The 20,897-nt window shown below is 46.1% G+C and overlaps 1 protein-coding gene across 20 annotated transcripts in view; it reads left to right on the top strand.

The window, feature by feature from the left end:
• The window catches only part of LOC106591349 (tensin-1), a 185,378-nt gene that overhangs the window by 66,258 nt on the left and 98,223 nt on the right, over positions 1 to 20,897 (top strand). For all 20 annotated transcript variants that reach the window (XR_014380984.1, XM_082962973.1, XM_082962981.1 and 17 more), the window contains exons 2-3: positions 17,639 to 17,753; positions 19,639 to 19,676. Coding sequence is in view for 19 of the 20 variants with exons in the window: in XM_082962973.1 (XP_082819099.1) it covers positions 17,639 to 17,753; positions 19,639 to 19,676 (153 nt within the window). In the remaining variant the exon portion in view is untranslated. The remainder of the gene's footprint in view (positions 1 to 17,638; positions 17,754 to 19,638; positions 19,677 to 20,897) is intronic.

The raw sequence follows: 20,897 nt of genomic DNA, 5'->3' as shown, positions 1-20,897 counted from the left end.
GGTTCTCCTATGGGGACAGCTGAAGAACCCCTTTTGGTTCTAGATAGCAGCATTTTTTCTAAGCGTGCAGAGACTCCGTAACGAGATGAGATATTGTAATGTTAGATGCTGTATTGATTCATATAGCTAATGTCTGAAGTTGTCCAACAGAGTCCCTTATTGACGGAACAATATCCTTTGGGACTCCAAAAAAATCTATCGTTCTTTGATTTGAAGGAGACTGTTTCCGTGTGTGTGTTGTGTGTGTGTGCATGTCTGTGTTCGTATGCATGTCTATTGCCAAGATGACTCTACGCTAATGGACACTGGACGCCAGAGGTGTGTGTGTGTGTCCTCTCCCTGCCTGATTAGTGTGTGTGTGTGTGTGTGTGTGTGTGTGTGTGTGTGTGTGTGTGTGTGTGTGTGTGTGTGTGTGTGTGTGTGTGTGTGTGTGTGTGTGTGTGTGTGTGTGTGCCTCTCAGGGTCTAGCAGGGCTGATGATTAGGCAGTGTGAAGTGATGAGATACTTGCTGTAATGAAGCTGTCTGTCTGCCCTCTCAGGCCCAGACCGAGGCCATAGGTAAATAAGCTACTGTTCTCTAGCTTAGCTCAGCAGGGATAGAGACTCCGTGCTGATCGCTTTAGCATCTATCCGACACTGTTGTACTGTATTGGTGCAGATCTGTTTCTGTTAATAATCAGTAAGGGGTGATGATGATGAAGACGACGATGATGATGAAGACGACAACAGTGATCATGATGATAATGATGACAATGATGATGATGAAGACAAAAATGACCATGATGATGAAGATGACGACAACGATGAAGACGATGACATTTAGTGTGACTCTGATTCAGAGGGGTTGGGTTAAATGCGGAAGACACATTTCAGTTGAATACATTCAGTTGGACAACTGACTAGGTATCCCCCTTTCCCCTTTCCCTTTCATTGAGCCTGTAGTTTTATCACACAGGGACAGAGACTGCATGTTGTCGGGAGCCACTTCTGTGTGGACTGAAGTTAGAATATGGAGCACGGAAAAAGACAGTTGCAGTGGCAGTGTGTGTGTGTGTGTGTGTGTGTGTGTGTGTGTGTGTGTGTGTGTGTGTGTGTGTGTGTGTGTGTGTGTGTGTGTGTGTGTGTGTGTGTGTGTGTGTGTGTGTGTGTGTGTGTGTGTCTGTGTGTGTGTGTGTGACCGAGGCAGTCCTTGGAGAATGCAGCCATCACTCTCACTAACTTAAAGATGTGTTGCTGTGCCCAGGTGGTGATGCTCTGAGAGTGGACTCCTCTCCCAGCCTCCCCAGGCCCCAGCCGACAGCGTCCCAACTTTCAGCACGCCTCACTGGGCACAGAGTTGCTCTCAGGACCCCTCCACCTCCACATCCCTGGAGCTCCAATATATATATCCATTTAATGCTTGCTCTGTAGTCTCCTCTTTCTTCCGTTTTCCTTTTCTCATTTTTAGCTTGTTTTCTTCAGTCACACTCCTGTGTCCATATCTCTCTCTTCCTCTCTCTCCTTTTCATGCCCACTCACTCTTTCCTCTCTCTCATGTTGTGCGTCATCTTCCTCTCTCAACTCCCCTGCTCCTTTCAAGTTCCCTCTCTCTCCCTCTCTCTCTCCCTCTCTCCCATCCCTTCTGCTGTGTGTGGGCTGTAGTGGTTTTTCAAAATGACGTCTCTACTTTCCAAGTCTGTGTTTTTTCTGGCGAATATGGGTGTGTTACCTTGGCCTGTATGTGTGTGTCTTGTTTTTAGTATATGTGGCTTGAGTGACCTTTTAGAAAGAGTGTCCATCGCTTTCTTTAAGTTAGTGTGAGGTAGGCCTCTGGACTGTGTGGGTTTAGTAGAGGTGGAGGAGAGGAGGGAGAGAGAGAGAGAGAGAGAGAGAGAGAGAGAGAGAGAGAGAGAAACCATAACGGAGGACTTGAGGAGAGAACAGCAGGCGAGGGTTTGGTAGAGGTGGAGGAGAGGACGGAGAGAGAGAGCCCATAACGGAGGGTGTGGTGGACTAGAGAAGAGATCCTCAAAAAGTTCTACAGCTGCACCATCGAGAGCATCTTAACTGGCTGCATCACTGCTTGGTATGGCAAACGCACCGCCCTTGACTGCAAAGCACTACAGAGGATGTTGCGGACAGCCCACTACATCACTGGTCCTGAGCTCCCTCCAATTCAGGACCTCTATATCAGACGGTGTCAGAGGAAGGCCCGAAAAATTTCCAAAGACTCCAGGCACCCAAGCCATGTTCCCTGCTACCGTCCGGCAAACGGTACCGGAGCATCGGCTCTTGGACCAACAGTCTCCGAGACAGCTTCTACCCCAAGCCATAAGACTGCTAAATAGCAATACTGCTAAATAGTCAATTAATAGTACTCAAACTAAACAGCAAAAAAATAAACAGCCTCTCACTGTCAACTGCGTTTATTTTCAGCAAACTTAACGTGTAAATATTTGAATGAACATAACAAGATTCAACAACTGAGACATAAACTGAACAAGTTCCACAGACATGTGACTAACAGAAATGGAATAATGTGTCCCTGAACAAAGCAGGGGTCAAAATCAAAAGTAACAGTCAGTATCTGGTGTGGCCATCAGCTGCATTAAGTACTGCAGTGCATCTCGTCCTCATGGACTGCACCAGATTTGCCAGTTCTTGCTTTGAGATGTTTACCCACTCTTCCACCATGGCACCTGCAAGTTCCCAGACATTTCTGGGGGGAATGGACCTAGCCCTCACCCTCCGATCCAACAGGTCCCAGACGTGCTCAATGGGATTAAGATCCGGGCTCTTCGCTGGCCATGGCAGAACACTGACATTCCTGTCTTGCAGGAAATCAGCCATACTGCTCGTTCTGTGCGTGGTGGCATTGTCATGCTGGAGGGTCATTTCAGGATGAGCCTGCAGGAAGGGTACCACAATGAGGGAGGGGGATGTCTTCCCTGTAATGCACAGCGTTGAGATTGCCTGCAATGACAACAAGCGCAGTCCGATGATGCTGTGACACACTGCCCCAGACCATGACGGACCCTCCACCACCAAATTGATCCCGCTCCAGAGTACAGGCCTCTGTGTAAAGCTCATTCCTTCGACGATAAATGCGAAGGAGCACTTTTTGCCAGTCCTGTCTGGTCCAGCGACGGTGGGTTTGTGCCCATAGGCGACGTTGTTGCCGGTGATGTCTAGTGAGGACCTGCCTTACAACAGGCCTTCAAGCCCTCAGTCCAGCCTCTCTCAGCGTATTGCGGACAGTCTGAGCACTGATGGAGGGATTGTGCGTTCCTGGTGTAACTCAGGCAGTTGTTGTTGCCATCCTGTACCTGTCCCGCAGGTGTGATGTTTGGATGTACCGATCCTGTGCAGGTGTTGTTACACGTGGTCTGCCACTGCGAGGATGATCAGCTGTCCGCCCTGTCTCCCTGTAGCGCTGTCTTAGGCGTCTCACAGTACGGACATTGCAATTTATTGCCCTGTCCACATCTGCAGTTCTCATGCCTCCTTGCAGCATGCCTAAGGCACGTTCACGCAGATGAGCAAGGACCCTGGGCATCTTTCTTTTGGTGTTTTTCAGAGTCAGTAGAAAGGCCTCTTTAGTGTCCTAAGTTTTCATAACTGTGACCTTAATTGCCTACCGTCTGTAAGCTGTTAGTGTCTTAACGACCGTTCCACAGGTGCATGTTCATTAATTGTTTATGGTTCATTGAACAAGCATGGAAAACAGTGTTTAAACCCTTTACAATGAAGATCTGTGAAGTTATTTGGATTTTTACAAATTATATTTGAAAGATAGGGTCCTGAGTTTATCTGCACGGACTCTATCTTGCAATGACCCAATACACACTAACTAGACTATATATACAAGCCATATACACACTAACTAGACTATATATACAAACCATATACACACTCACTAGACTATATATACATTTTTACATTACATTTTAGTCATTTAGCAGATGCTCTTATCCAGAGCGACTTACAGTACTGAATGCATACATTTCATTTCATGCAAACCATATACACACTCACTAGACAATATATACAAACCATATACAAATCATATACACACTCACTAGACTATATATACAAACCATATACACACTCAGTCACACACACAACATTGACACTCCCACACAAAACCCACACATTCACATACACACATAACACACAGGCAGACCGACAACACAAACACACATACATACAGTGCATTCGGAAAGTATTGACTTTTTCTACATTTCGTTACGTTACAGCCTTATTCTAAAATGGATTCAATCGTTCCCCCCCCCATCAATCTACACACAATACCCCATAATGACAAAGCAAAAACACATTTTTTGAAATGTTTGCTAATTATATAGTTTTTTGAAATATGACATTTACATAAGTATTCAGATCCTTTACTCAGTACTTTGTTGAAGAATCTTTGGCAGCGATTACAGCCTTGTGGCCTCTTGGGTATGACGCTACAATCTTGGCACACCTGTATTTGTGGAGTTTCTCCCATTCTTCTCTGCAGATCCTCTCAAGCTCTGTCAAGTTGTATGGGGAGCGTCGCTGCACAGCTATTTTCAGGTCTTTCCAGAGGTTTAAGTCCGGGCTCTGGCTGGGCCACTCAAGGACATTCAGAGACTTGTCCCAAAGCCACTCCTGCGTTGTCTTGGCTGTGTGCTTAGGGTCGTTGTCCTATTGGAAAGTAAACCTTCGCCCCAGTCTGAAGTCTTGACCGCTCTGGAACAGGTTTTCATCAAGGATCTCTCTGTACTTTGCTCCGTTCATCTTTCCCTCGATCCTGGCTAGTCTCTCAGTCCCTGCCGCTGAAAAACATCCCCACAGTATGATGCTGCCACCACAATGCTTCGCCGTAGGGATGGTGCCATGTTTCCTCCAGACGTGACGCTTGGCATTCAGGCCAAAGAGTTCAATCTTGGTTTCATCAGACCAGAGAATCTTGTTTCTCCTAAAATTTGATTTGATTTTAGAGAGAGCCCATAACGGAGGGTGTGGTGGACTAGAGGAGAGAACAGCAGGCGAGGGTTTGGTAGAGGTGGAGGAGAGGAGAGAGAGAGAGAGACCATAACGGAGGGTGTGGTGGACTAGAGGAGAGAACAGCAGGCGAGGGTTTGGTAGAGGTGGAGGAGAGGAGAGAGAGAGAGAGACCATAACGGAGGGTGTGGTGGACTAGAGGAGAGAACAGCAGGCGAGGGTTTGGTAGAGGTGGAGGAGAGGAGAGAGAGAGAGAGACCATAACGGAGGGTGTGGTGGACTAGAGGAGAGAACAGCAGGCGAGGGTTTGGTAGAGGTGGAGGAGAGGAGAGAGAGAGAGAGAGAGAGAGAGAGACCAAAACGGAGGGTGTGGTGGACTAGAGGAGACAACAGCAGGAGAGTCACCAAGCCAGGCCTGGTAACAATCAGTCTTTCAAAGCCATAGCTCTAGCCCTCATAATGGGCTTGCTGCTTTAGACACCAGGGTGGGGCTGGGAGTGGGCCGGTGGACTTGGTGTGGGTGTGTGTTCATGTTGTGTGTGTGCACACAAACATGTTCTGTCATTCCACCATGTGTGCCAGTACAGTACAGTATATCTACAGTTTCATCTTGTTGTGTTGGCCCTTGCTCCACAACATCATTGACTATCATTGACTATCATTGACTATCATTGACTGCATGGCATCATAAGTAGCTTAGATGCAGGCTAATGATAATAATCACTACAGTTTTAAAGTTTTCTCTGTCCATTGATCTCTGTGCATGTGTGTGTGTTTGTGTGTGTGTGTGTGTATTGCAAGTATGTGTCTGTGTGTGTGTATGTTGTGTGTGTGTGTGTGTACATGGTGTTTGTGTACATGCTGTGTGTGTGTGTACATGCTGTGTGTGTGTGTGTGTACATGCTGTGTGTGTGTGTGTGTTTGTACATGGTGTGTGTGTGTGTGTGTGTGTGTGTGTGTGTGTCTGTATGTGTGTGTGTGTGTGTGTGTGTGTGTGTACATGGTGTGTGTGTGTATACATGGTGTGTGTGTGTGTGTGTGTGTGTGTGTGTGTGTGTGTGTGTGTGTGTGTGTGTGTGTGTGTGTGTGTGTGTACATGGTGTGTGTGTGTGTGTGTGTGTGTGTGTGTGTGTGTGTGTGTGTGTGTGTGTGTGTGTGTGTGTGTGTACATGGTGTGTGTGTGTCTCCACCATTGATCACATCCCCCCTCCTCCTGCTCCTCTCTTGTTAATTATCTGTCTTTGTCTGCTGACAGTGTCTGATGCTAGCTCATGATACCGGCCCAACCTGGCAACGTGCCTGCTCTGCTCTGTGTTGCCAGTCCTCTACAGTGCACACACATGCATGAACGTATACTGTACACATGAATATACACATGTGTTTATGCACATACACACACACGCATGTTCATCATCCTCCTCACTTTATCCGCTGGCAACCCGGCTGGTTGAGAAGACCATGAATTGATCACATCAGTATAAACACATGTAACACCACACGCACACACACACACACACACACACACGCATATACACACGCACATACACACATACACTCACACACTTTGGCTCACAAAGGTGTCCATTGTTCCGAACAGAATTCCAATTTGCTGGAAATTGAAAGCAGGTGTTGTGCGGTGGTCTTTGCGGCTTTGCATCTCAGCCCCCCCCCCCCTCTGTTTGAAATCACGTCTGGGACACAGATTGTAACCTCTCTGTATATGGTCATACTCCAGCCTCTGTCATAAGTTCTGGACTTTTATGGCTCAGACGGTAGTTCACAAGGTTGCTGGTGCAAGTCCTGCTTCTGCCATTCTCCCCTTCTGCCATCCTCCCCTTCTGCCATCCTCCCCTTCTGTCATTCTCCCCTTCTGTCATTCACCCCTTCTGCCATTCTCCCCTTCTGCCATCCTCCCCTTCTGCCATCCTCCCCTTCTGCCATTCTCCCCTTCTGCCATTCTCCCCCTCTGCCATCCTCCCCTTCTGCCATTCTCCCCTTCTGCCATCCCCCCCTTCTGCCATTCTCCCCTTCTGCCATTCTCCCTCAATTTCCTCTACTCCCCCCCAATCAAATTCCTTGTTAATGTCTTTTAATGCAGTTCCAGAATCTGGGTTAAGCAATTGCAAAGTGTGGCAGCTTTGATTGTTGCTCGTTCTTCAATTAATGTGCTATACCTTCAGGGAATCAGTTGATGCAGATTCAATCTTCAACAGTGTTTACTGTTGAAGATTATTGTTCCCCTGAGCTAAATTAATTTCACCCAGGGGTGAAATATACCTAGGGTTGCCAAAATCCTGTAACTTTCCCATAATGCCCACATTTTCTAAAAATCCTGTTTGGAGGATTCCTGGATTTTCTGCTTATTCCCTCCTGATTCCGCGGTAATCTTTCAACCAGGTTTTCTGGAAAACCGGAAATTTACCGGATTTTTACAACCCTAACTGTACCATACAAAAAATAATCGCTAACTAGAACCTAAAAGCATTATTCAGCTGTCCCCATAGGAGAACCCTTTGAAGAACCCTTTTTGGTTCCAGGTAGAACCATTTTGGCTCCAGGTAGAACCCTTTTGAGTTCCATGTAGAACCCTTTCCACAGAGGGTTCTAAATGGAACACAAAAGGGTTCTACCTGTAACCAAAAATGGTTCTCCTATAGGGACAGCCAAATAACCATTTCTGAAGCCTTTTTTCTAAGAGTGTACTGTACTGTAGATAGGACTAGTAATGGGTTAGCATTGAGCCTAACACACATTTTTACAAATGTTCCATCCCGAGAATAAATCACTTTGAGCCATATATTAAATACATTTTCTGAGCCCTACATTAACATTATTTAATGAGCACAAGCCCAAAAAAGCCCAAAAAAGCCCAAATGATTGTGCCGTTTTCCAATAAATATATCACATAGACTACTGAACATTACTCACCACAGAAAGACGTAAAAGCCCATAGATGTAGCCAGCTATATGCTCTCTTGGGTAAATAAATGAAACTAGCTCCAGCAGGCTCATCTTTTTGAGTGTGAACTGTATTACTGTATTGTATTGTATTATACTGTATACAGTGAGGGAAAAAAGTATTTAATCCCCTGCTGATTTTGTATGTTTGCCCACTGACAAAGAAATGATCAGTCTATAATTTTAATGGTAGGTTTATTTGAACAATGAGAGACAGAATAACAACAAAAAAATCAAGAAAAACGCATGTCAAAAATGTTATAAAATGATTTGCATTTTAATGAGGGAAATAAGTATTTGACCCCTCTGCAAACATGACTTAGTACTTGGTGGCAAAACCCTTGTTGGCAATCACAGAGGTCAGACGTTTCTTGTAGTTGGCCACCAGGTTTGCACACATCTCAGGAGGGATTTTGTCCCACTCCTCTTTGCAGATCTTCTCCAAGTCATTAAGGTTTCGAGGCTGACGTTTGGCAACTCGAACCTTCAGCTCCCTCCACAGATTTTCTATGGGATTAAGGTCTGGAGACTGGCTAGGCCACTCCAGGACCTTAATGTGCTTCTTCTTGAGCCACTCCTTTGTTGCCTTGGCCGTGTGTTTTGGGTCATTGTCATGCTGGAATACCCATCTACGACCCATTTTCAATGCCCTGGCTGAGGAAAGGAGGTTCTCACCCAAGATTTGATGGTACATGGCCCCTTTCCATCGTCCCTTTGATGCGGTGAAGTTGTCCTGTCCCCTTAGCAGAAAAACACCCCCAAAGCATAATGTTTCCACCTCCATGTTTGACGGTGGGGATGGTGTTCTTGGGGTCATAGGCAGCATTCCTCCTCCTCCAAACACAGCAAGTTGAGTTGATGCCAAAGAGCTCCATTTTGGTCTTATCTGACCACAACACTTTCACCCAGTTGTCCTCTGAATCATTCAGATGTTCATTGGCAAACTTCAGACGGGCATGTATATGTGCTTTCTTGAGCAGGGGGACCTTGCGGGCGCTGCAGGATTTCAGTCCTTCACGGCGTAGTGTGTTACCAATTGTTTTCTTGGTGACTATGGTCCCAGCTGCCTTGAGATCATTGACAAGATCCTCCCGTATAGTTCTGGGCTGATTCCTCACCGTTCTCATGATCATTGCAACTCCACGAGGTGAGAACTTGTATGGAGCCCCAGGCCGAGGGAGATTGATAGTTCTTTTGTGTTTCTTCCATTTGTGAATAATCGCACCAACTGTTGTCACCTTCTCACCAAGCTGCTTGGCGATGGTCTTGTAGCCCATTCCAGCCTTGTGAATGTCTACAATCTTGTCCCTGACATCCTTGGAGAGCTCTTTGGTCTTGGCCATGGTGGAGAGTTTGGAATCTGATTGATTGATTGCTTCTGTGGACTTGTGTCTTTTATACAGGTAACAAGCTGAGATTAGGAGCACTGCCTTTAAGAGTGTGCTCCTAATCTCAGCTCATTATCTGTATAAAAGACACCTGGGAGCCAGTGGGCAAACGTACAAAATCAGCAGGGGATCAAATACTTTTTTCCCTCACTGTATATGGACTGGAATTATGCACATCGCTCAAACCATGATAAAACAGGGAGAGAACATACGACTCTGGTACAGCTAACAAAGTTACAAGTGTAGGCTGGAGAATTTGATTATAATTTAGAGATATAATAGGGCCTAATTGTATGATTAGCAGGCAGACTTATATACACCTTTCATAATACTTCCCCTGATGTAATTAGCCTTCCTCCTCTTTCTCTCTCTATAGTTGCTTCATTCCTTCCTCGCTTCCAACAGTTAAATGAAATACCTTTATTTGTCCTCGTCTTCATCATTGTAATGACATCCTCACATAATACTGGACCAGAATTAGATGCAGAAGGTCTTTCCCTTCTCTTCACCAAGATTGAATGATTCGCTCTTCTTTCAAACTACCCAGGAGTTCTATTGGCTGCTGTATTTAACATTCAGCAAAAAAAGAGCTTGCGTTCCCTCTTCGATTAGTCTGTTGGTGTAAGAAATGCTAAACAAATGATATCCAGCAAGCTGTTCTAATGTAGCTTTACCTGCATGGGACTCTCAAGTGTTTTTAGAAGGAGAGGCCAGCGGAGCGCAGGTGCTTGCTTATTGTGCAAGAGACAGAGGCAATAAGTTAGAAGCTTATTACCCATAACCCATCATTAATTAGCTAAATGTACGGCTAATACTGCATTGAATGTATTGCTTGAAAGAGGTAGGCTAGGACATCAATATATATCAATCTAGAACAGGATGATCTATTTTGGATGCAATTTGAATGTTCAAGTTGATGCAGAGAGAGAGAAAGACAGAGTGCTCTCGCGTGTACTGATTTAAAGCAACGATATTCGAGTGACAGGCTGTTTTAAAACTCTGCTGCTGCAATGAAAATAATGTATCTTTACAATGAAAAAAACAAGGTGACACCCGAAAGTCCGATGGAGATGGGTAAATTAGACAAGCATTCGGTCTTTATATTACTGCAGCATAGGCTATGCTGCAGCAAATGTAGGTGTACCTGTCACTAGATGAGATGATACAGTAGGTCTACATGCATTGTGAAGTGCGCTCCCTACTCAGATGGGCTGTCTGTCCCCACCCTTAGCGTTGATTCATCATGCAGAGGCCGTAGAGAAGCCCCATTTAGACATCACATATCATTTAACAGATCCATTTCACGTCATGCTCTCTTCATAGAAATCATTTATTAGAATTTACTGGTTTCTTGTAGTTATTTATCCCGGGAAAAGGGAGTGGTTTTGGGCCGTAAACCCTGGTAAATCTCGGCAACCGGGTTCCCACCATTCAACCCTATTCCCTATGTAGTGCAGTACTTTTGACCATAGGCTCTGCTCAAAAGTAGTGCACTACATAGGGAATAGGGTGCCATTTTAGACGTAGACAAGGCCATTGATCCAAATCTGACTACTTCTCTCCCCACTTCCCTGACCCCTCAGCCAAGGGTTAAATCAGTACTTTGTAGGTGGTGAAAGATCCGTTTAACCCGTTATGGTCTGAACAGAAATCTATTCAATCTCTAATACTCTCTTTGTTCCACAACAGTTTGACCTTTGACCAGTCACGACTGAAGACTGGGACGCTAGATGCTTAGTGAGTTGAATACCTTAGGTGCATTTCCATGTCAAATGAAAAGCAGGCGATCTTCTCATGTGGAGGTAGAGAGAGAGAGAGAGAGAGAGAAAGAGAGAGAGCGAGAGAGATAAAGAGAGAGAGAGATAGAGAGAGAGAGAGGGAAGGGTTGCATTCCTATCCCCGGGAAGAGAGGAAATGGAGTGTGGTCCTGGACAGACTGCCTTTCTTCCTCTCCCAAACTTTAACCATCTTCTTCCCTTTATAGTTCTACTATCCCCCAAACCTCACCCCTGTGTCCCCCTCTAACCCTCACCCATACTCCCCCCAAACCTCACCCCTGTGTCCCCCTCTGACCCTCACCCATACTCCCCCCAAACCTCACCCCTGTGTCCCCCTCTGACCCTCACCCATACTCCCCCCAAACCTCACCCCTGTGTCCCCCTCTGACCCTCACCCATACTCCCTCCAAACCTCACCCCTGTGTCCCCCTCTGACTCTCACCCATACTCCCCCCAAACCTCACCCCTGTGTCCCCCTCTGACCCTCACCCATACTCCCCCCAAACCTCACCCCTGTGTCCGCCTCTAACCCTCACCCATACTCCCCCCAAACCTCACCCCTGTGTCCCCCTCTGACCCTCACCCATACTCCCCCCAAACCTCACCCCTGTAATCCCCCATATACCACCTAAACCAATCTCTACATAGACGAGCTCCTCCATGATATGGTTGGCTATTTGTTGTGTTTCTGGGAGTTGGAGCTGGAATGTAATTCCACTAGCATGTGGCTTTAGAAGGGCCTCTTCTCTCTCTTTAGGTTTACTGAATGCTTCCCAGTGATGGGCCATTAGAGACTCTTACTCCATAAACAGGGCTGAGGGAGGCTTTCTGTGGTCTCAATGCGTTTTATGAACTGGAAACACCTTTACGATTTCAACCACAGTGTGTGCGTTTGTGTGTGTGTGCGCGTGCATGCGTGTTTGCATGTGTGTGTGTATATGTGCCTCCGTGCCTGTGTGTGTAGTTGCTTGTGTGTGTGCGTGTGTGTGTTCGCTTAGACAGCAGTATGTTTGTGATGAACTAAAGAGGCCTGTCTTCTTTTTCTGATTTTGGCATGTAGGCCTGGCTAATAGCTGACACTGACGTTAGAGTGTGTTTGTGTGTTTGTGTGTGTATGTGTGTGTGTGAGTGTGTGTGTGTGTGTGTGTTTGTGTGTGTGTGTGTTTGTGTGAGTATGTGTGTGTGTGAGTGTGTGTGCGTGCTGGCCCCATGTCTGTTCCTCCTCTCCCAGTGGAGAAGGACAGAGCGGTGTCTTTCAGTATGGCTCCCTCCCTTCTCTCCTCCATTCTGGCTCTAAGTGGGGTCACGGTCGCAGTACCGCAGTGATACTTTTCATTAGCTAAGTGCAACTGGGGAAGAGTAACATGGGTTGTGATTTACTAGACCTGCTGTCTAAGCAAACACACACACTCATACTCTCTCAATTCAATTCTCTCTCTCTGTCTCTCTGTCTGTCTGTCTCTCTCTCTCTCTCTCTGTGTCTCTCTCTCTCTCTCTGTCTCTCTCTCTCTCTCTCTCTCTCTCTCTCTCTCTCTCTCTCTCTTATGTTGTGTTGTGTTGTTTTATGTTGTGTTGTTTTATGTTGTGTTGTGTTGTTTTATGTTGTGTTGTTTTATGTTGTGTTGTGTGGTGTTGTGTTATGTTGTGTTATATTATGTTATGTTGTGTTGTGTTGTTTTATGTTGTGTTGTGTTATATTATGTTGTTTTATGTTGTGTTGTGTTGTTTTATGTTGTGTTGTGTTGTTTTATGTTGTGTTGTGTTATGTTGTGTTATATTATGTTATGTTCTGTTGTGTTGTTTAATGTTGTGTTGTGTTATTTTATGTTGTGTTGTTATGTTATATTATGTTATGTTGTGTTGTGTTGTTTTATGTTGTGTTGTGTTATTTTATGTTGTGTTGTTATGTTATATTATGTTATGTTGTGTTGTTTTATGTTGTGTTGTGTTGTTTTGTGTTGTGTTATATTATGTTATGTTCTGTTGTGTTGTTTAATGTTGTGTTGTGTTGTTTTATGTTGTGTTGTGTTGTTTTGTGTTGTTTAATGTTGTGTTGTTTTATGTTGTGTTGTGTGGTGTTGTGTTATGTTGTGTTATATTATGTTATGTTGTGTTGTGTTGTTTTATGTTGTGTTGTGTTATATTATGTTATGTTGTGTTGTTTTATGTTGTGTTGTGTTGTGTTGTTTTATGTTGTGTTGTGTTATGTTGTGTTATATTATGTTATGTTCTGTTGTGTTGTTTTATGTTGTGTTGTGTTATTTTATGTTGTGTTGTTATGTTATATTATGTTATGTTGTGTTGTTTTATGTTGTGTTGTGTTGTTTTGTGTTGTGTTGTTTTATGTTGTGTTGTGTTGTTTAATGTTGTGTTATGTTGTGTTTTGTTGTGTTGTTTTATGTTGTGTTGTGCTATGTTGTGTGGTGTTGTTTAATGTTATGTTGTGTTGTGTTGTGTTGTTTTATGTTGTGTTGTGTTGTTTAATGTTGTGTTATGTTGTGTTATGTTATGTAGTGTTGTTTTATGTTGTGTTGTGTTGTTTAATGTTGTGTTATGTTGTGTTATGTTGTTTTATGTTGTGTTGTGCTATGTTGTGTGGTGTTGTTTATTGTTGTGTTGTGTTGTGTGGTGTTGTTTAATGTTATGTTGTGTTATGTTGTGTGGTGTTGTGTTGTTTTATGTTGTGTTGTGTTATGTTGTGTGGTGTTATTTACATTGACGGCCATCCCTCATCTGGAGGGATGGCCATAATGTGATACTTGTTTTGATACTGCTAGAATACGTCTGTGGCAGAGAGATCAGTGTACCCTCTCCAGAGTTGAACTCTACAGTGTCAGTGTCTTGATGGGCCTAGTGTGTCTACTGTACATTGTGCGTGGCTTTTTCCTCTCTCTCCTCTTTTCTCTCTCTCCTCTCTTTCCTCTCTCCTCTCTCTCCTCTATCCTCTTTCTCTTCTCTCCTCTCTCCTCTCTCTCCTCTCTCTCCTCTCTCCTCTCTTTCCTCTCTCCTCTCTCCTCTCTCCTCTCTTTCCTCTCTCCTCTCTCCTCTCTCCTCTCTCCTCTCTCTCCTCTCTCTCCTCTCTCTCCTCTCTCCTCTCTTTCCTCTCTCCTCTCTCCTCTCTCCTCTCTTTCCTCTCTCCTCTCTCCTCTCTCCTCTCTCTCCTCTCTCTCCTCTCTCTCCTCTCTCTCCTCTATCTTCTCTTCTCATGAACCAGGTGCTGCCAACTGTCAGGGGCCTGGAGGGGATGGAGGGCAGAGGAGGTTACTTCCAGGCCATGGCACACACTCAAACACTCACTCTCTCTTTTTCTCATCCCCCCACTCTCTCTCTCTCTCTCTCTCTTTTTCACATCCATCTCTGTCTCTCTCTCTGTCTCTCTCTCTCTCTCATGCTTTCTTTTGCTCTCTCTTTTTCACATCCCTCTCTCTCTCTCTCTCTCTCTCTCTCTCTTTCTCTCTCTCTCTCTCTTTCACATCCCTCTATCTCTCTTGCTCTCTCTCTCTCTTTTTCACATCCCTCTCTCTCTCTCTCTGTCTCTCTCTCTGAAGGTACAACTCACAGATGCTCTCTGGCAGCAGTACAAGCCTCCTGTCATGAAGACACTTGTGTGTGCCTGTAGAAGTGTGTGTGTGCTCGTACCTGTGTGTGTGTCAAAGTGTGTGATCGTACCTGTGTGTGTGTGTGTGTGTCAGTGTGTGTGTTTGTACCTGTGTGTGTTTATATGTGCGTTTGCTGTAGTGGGCCCATCCATCATCTCAGGGCTTGACGGGACGCGGCGACCCTAGTTGCCGTGGCAGCAAGGAAGCCATGGCACCTGGCTGTGACACAACTGGTTGCGTGTGATTGGTGGAGCCAGCGGTTTTCAGCCAGGTCCTCTTTAACATAAGGGCTTTAAAGTCACACTGAGGTGATCCATGGCTGTTAAAGACTTAATGGCCAGCGAGCAGCTGCCAGTATCCCAGACAGCCCCAGACAGCTGCCAGTATCCCAGACAGCCCCAGATGTGCGGTTGGAGTGAGTTTCATTCCAGAACAGGTTGCTTGCCTCCCTTCTAGCCTTGTTCTCCTACCCTGTTAGGTCAAATCTGCAAAGAGTACTGAACAAGGAAATTAGGGAGAGGTCTACTTTTAAAACTTTGTCCTCAAAATAATTATAGACAGCAAAGCCCACCGGTCAACTTACCAAGCAAAACATGGTTTCAGACAGAGTGACAGACATAAACTGAACTCAGCTCCAAGGTGACCAGGTAGTCTTAGGAACAGACAAATAAACCTGGTCTATCCACTTTGGCCAACTTTGTCCTCACCACCCACCCAATCCTGTACTGTTTCTATAAAACCTCTAGCCTCAGCTAGATGGAGCAGGGGGAGACTGCATGGCTGAAGAGGTCTGTCTGGGAAAGGGGAACACCTAGTCAACTGAATGCGTTCAACTGAAATTTGTCTTCCGCATTTAACCCAACTCCTCTGAATCAGAGAGGTGCAGGGGGCTACTTTAATCGACATCCACGTCGTCGTTACCCAGGGAGCAGTTGTTGTTGGGGGTTAAAGGTAAAACGGCAGATGTTTCCACCTTGGCGGCTCAGGGATTCAAACCAGCGACCTTTCGGTTACTGGCCCAACAATCTTAACCGCTAGGCTACCTGCCTGCTGGTGGAGCTGGGGGAGACTGCGTGGCTAAAAAAAAGGGACTGGTGTACTGTTCATCTGGATGGGTGTAACAGCATTACAATAACACAAGACTGATTCCACTCCATCAACAGACCTGGGGAAGAAAGGTCTGTTTGTTAGAGTGGCAGTGTGTGTGTGTGTGTGTTTCGTCGGGTTCCATGTCATTAGTGTGAGTCACTGTGGTTATGTGGCAATGTGACTCACAGTTCTGCAGTGCCAATGGTCACTGCCAGAGTCAGTCTCAGCCAATACCTTTGTCTATTAGCATTACAATTAAGCAATGATTCACACCCTTAGTGGCTAGCTGATAGTTTTGTAGCAGCTAGCTAGTCGTTAGCTTCCCTCTCTGCGGCTCTATGCTGTCAGTGGCTAGCTGTTAGCTTTGCAGTAGCTAGCTAGCTGTTAGCTTCCCTCGCTGCATCTCTATGCAGTCAGTGGCTAGTTTTTAGCCTTCTAACAACTAGCTAGCCTTTAGCTTCCCTCTCTGCGGCCCTATGCTTTGTAGCAGCTAGCTAGCCGCTAGCCGCCCATCTCCATGGCTTTATGCAGATAGTGGATAGCTTTTAGCCTTTTAGCAGCTAGCTAGCTGTTTGCGTTCCTCTCTCTGCAGTCAAGGTCAGTCATCATCCCCCTCTGGAGCTTAGCAGGCGTGTCACTGGGTGACAAAAGCCATTAAGATGTAGGGAGATAGGGGAGCAAAACGCTGAGAAACACACTTTTATAAAAGCTCAGAGCCAAATTGGCTGTGGCACATGGGAGAGAGACAGAGAGAGAGGGAGAAAGAGAGGGGGGGGGGGGGCAGTAGGGAGAGGGATGGGGAGGGGACTGCTACTCCAGACTCAGAGCTCACAGACAGTGAGGCTATTATGGCTTTCATCAGAACCAGGCTAGGGCCGGGACGATACCCGCGTGTGTGTGTGTGTGTGTATGTGTTCTTTAGAAAAACAGCCCTAATGTTGGAAACAAACATCATTGATAGCACACAATGTTTTACATACAGCAGGTTTTTAAAGGACCAAAGAGTTTATTCTGCTTCGTGTTTTCATTTTTGCCATGGAAAAAATATCCCGAAAAAGTATCGTCACAGCCCTAAACCAGACCCAACCCAGTAGTTTCTGGACTGCATTCAGTAGACTCTTGTACTGTATTGTGTGTCGTATCATTGGGTGTAAAGCAGCTCAGTCGTTTGGAGGCTAAACAGAGTTTTTTTGTAGCGTTTCTAGAGATTATCTCTCCTCAGGCTGCACTGAGGCAAGGCTGCCTGCTCATCTATTTACAGTACAACCCCCCTCACACACACACGCACAGACACACACACACACGCACAGGCGCACGCACGCACGCACGCACACACACACACACACACACACACACACACACACACACACACACACACACACACACACACACACACACACACACACACACACACACACATACGGTTGGTTTCTAGAGATGCTGGGCCCTGTGGCTGCTGTGAGGCCTGTTCCTCCTCTCGTCGTCATGAATTAATCATTTAATAAGACAACTTCAAAGAGGAAACATCCTGTGCTGGAGAATGGGCTGGGCTGCTACTGCTGCTACTACTAACTATGACACTCCCACACACTGCTTCACACTCTACGTGTGTGTTTGTGCGGGTGCATGTAGTGTGTAGTGTGTGTGTGTGTGTGTGTGTGTGTCCAACCAGTAGCAAACGCCTTCTCCTCTTTTGTTTCCTTAAACACACAAGCCTGTGTATTGATTATATTCATTACAGAAACGCTGAAGGCTGTCGATAGAGTTACCATTCACTTGATCATTTTATAATATGAATTGTTGATCTTATCCAGGTCTTCTCCTCCCTGACCTCTTCCTCTCTCTATCTCCCCTCAGCCTGAGGAGTTGGAGAGTGTCCACACACACAATTTCAAGCTTAAGCCCTTCAAGAAAGTCAAGAGCTGTGATGTGTGTCAGCAGGCCATCACCAAGGATGGGCTCATCTGTAAAGGTGAGTGGATGGATGGGAAAGTCTCTCTCTCTCCCTCTCTCCCCCTCTATCCTCCCTCCTTCTCTCTTTCCCTCTCCCCCTCTAGCCTCCCCTCCTCTCTCTCCCTCTCGCTCCCCCTATCCTCCCCCCTCTCTGTCTCTCTCTCTCTCTTATGAAAAGCTACCTCTTTCCCACAGAGAGCAGTTGACAAACCTCCGTCCAGTAAGCCCAGAAGCAGTCGAGGGGAGTCTGGTCTGGGCTCAGTTTGAGGGCTTTGGCAGAGGCTTTGCTGTTAAAATTAGCCTTGCTGCTGCTGCTGCATTAGCCCAGATAAGAGAGGGAGAAAGAAAGAGGGAGAGATTGGTTGGTGTAGAGAGGGGGAGAGGGGATGAGAGAGAGAGAGAACAAGAGAGAGCGAAAGAGAGAGATTAGGAAATTATGCTGCGACAAATATTGTATATTATGATCTTTGCTGGTAACATCCTCTGGATCTTTCTAAGCTGTCAGAGCTGCCAGTGTTTCCAAACAAAAGGCTAGAGTCACATGATCCTCGGAGAATTCTGCAGCCTCTTCCTGTCGCCGTCTGTGGTTGCCAGGAAGTGTTGCTATGGCCCCTCACAATGGGAGCCATCCTCCACTGACGCAGGGTGGCGTGTGGCCAGAGACAGAGAGACATGCACGCACGCACACACGCACGCACACGCACGCACACACACACACGCACACAGGTGCGCACATACATCCCGAGACAAGTAAGGATGAATGTTGACGTTTTCTGCATATACAATAGAACTAGATAAACAGTCAAACCCCCATTAAATATAGTGCTGCAATATAGCAAAGCATTTCTACCCAGGTCTCAATATGATTAGCGTCATCTGTTGGCCGTAAAGAGTCTGTGTGTTTAATATTCCTATAATAAGCCTGTATGTTTGCTTTACACTCAGTCAGGCTCAATGTGCAATGCAGTCCTTAGGATTTCATTATAGCCTTGTCAGCAGTAGACTACTGTATCCTGGCTTGGTGATGAGTACCTGGGGAACACACACACACACACACAACACACACACAGCATGTATGCACACACACACGCAGGCACACACACAGACACACACTCCACCTGGGGACCACCTGAGCCGGTGGTAGGAAGCAGGTGTGTGGGGTCAAAGGTCATCACATGGCCACCTCACTTCACAACATGGCCTCCGTCACCCCCTGCCCACACACACTGCTCAGAGAGGACACGCGCGTGCTTGCAGCCTTACGCGCACACACTAACCATCAACTATGTATCAAGTAAATATAATGACCTGCAATCATACTTGTACAATCTTAAACAACAACCGACATGTGTATGACATTGTTGCACCTAATAAAATGTACTAATTGATCATGTTTCTAAGCAGTTTATAGGCAGAATAGTGGGACTGTGATGTTGACTGTCTCCTGCCACATGGGGGCAGCACAGAGGTGTTTAACAGCCCAGGGAAGGTTGCCAGGTCTGACCCCTGTAGCTCCTCTTAATTCCATCTCTCCTATAAAAGCCCTGCTCTCCTAACAAGGTAAAGAGCTGGCCTTTTCCCACCCAATATGGCAGTCATCTGAGGCTAATGCAGCCTCACAGGAGTGTGTTTATATCTGTGTGTGTGTGTGTGTGTGTGTGTTATGTGTGTGTATCTGTGTGTGTGTGTGTGGATGTATCCGTGTGTGTATCTGTGTGTGTGTGTGTATCTGTGTGTGTGTGTGTATGTGTGTGTGTGTGTGTGTGTGTGTGTGGTTATTCAGGACAGTTCCAACAGGTAGCAGCGTCTGAGAGAAAGCCAAGTCCTCAGGTCAGAGAGAATAGAATAGTATGTGGTTCAACATGTGACCTTAAACTAACACCATGTTTTCTGCTGTCTTTCAGTGTGCAAGCTGGGCATCCATAAGAAGTGTGAGGTGAAGGTAAGGAAGCCATGAAATCTTTTCTATTTTAATATCCTTGGGCTCCAGAGGAGAGTCAGAAGGGTGGTATTTTGGCAGAGCCAAACAAATGGAACCAAAAAGGAAATGTTGTGTTTGTTAGGAGGAAGCAGTCATCTCAGAGAGGCAGCTGTGCCTGTTTCACCCTGGCAGCACGTGTTTTGCAGCACACGCGGACAGACACGCACGCACACAGATACACACTCACTCGTACACGCACGCACACAGACGCACACTCACTCACTCATACACACAAACACACACGCACGCAAACACACACACAAACCCAGCCCCAGCCCTTGCCCCCATCCCCCTGGAAACAAGTGACGATGCCGTGGAAGAGGAAGAACACATGGAGAGAGGGAAGGAGAGAGAGAAAGAGAAGGGAACGGCGGAGGAGGAAAACGTCGGAGTGCTAGATTATTTTGGTTTTCAGATTTGTAACTACGGAGGTGGTAACTGAAGAGGAGCTCTGTCTCTTTCTCTCTCCCTCACACCCGCCTGGCAGCCATTACTACAATGGTAGTGCTGCTTTGAGTGGATGAGAGTACCAAGCTTGTTGGACCATCTAATGCCACCTCCGTACCCCCCTGTCCTCCCTCCCCCCCACCTCCGTCCCTCCTTACCTCCTGTTAACGAGAGGTTGCGACACACGCAAGGGTTCCCACCCCTATGGGGGTAGGTCACCAGGGAGTGATTGGGTCGCCCCTGTTCAAATCCCCCCCCCCCCCCTCGCCCAAATCTCCCTTCAGAAACTATACCACAAATGAATCAGTCTGTTTATTTATCGAAGGGTTACTAGAGAAACCAGAGTTTTGTATTCCCCAAACATCCTGAAGAAAATGAGATCAATGAGGCATTGAGTCAAAGAGAGAAGGACAACAGTCAGTGAAACCTGGAATCGTTCATATCCTCATAGTGGTATGTTCTACGGAGGAATTCAACGGTTTGTTTGTGAAAACAAACTCACAATGTGTTCATAGTCCTAATTACAGGTTGGGACCAATGATCCCTGTGTAGGACCTCTGCATACACTCTTAGAAAAGCAGCCGATATCTAGAATCAATAAGGGTTCTTCGGCTGTCCACATAGGAGAACACTTTGAAGACACAGATCTGGGATCAGCGTACCGTCCTCATGATCATAACCTTAACAATTAGAAGGGACAATTTAAAACTGAGCTTAGAGCAGTGCTCTGCATAG

The sequence above is a fragment of the Salmo salar genome, chromosome 16, assembly GCF_965601325.2.
Source record: "Salmo salar chromosome 16, fSalSal1, whole genome shotgun sequence".
Lineage (NCBI taxonomy): Eukaryota > Metazoa > Chordata > Actinopteri > Salmoniformes > Salmonidae > Salmo > Salmo salar.
The sequence above is the reverse complement of the archived record's forward strand: the minus strand, read 5'-3'. Positions and strand labels throughout refer to the sequence as shown.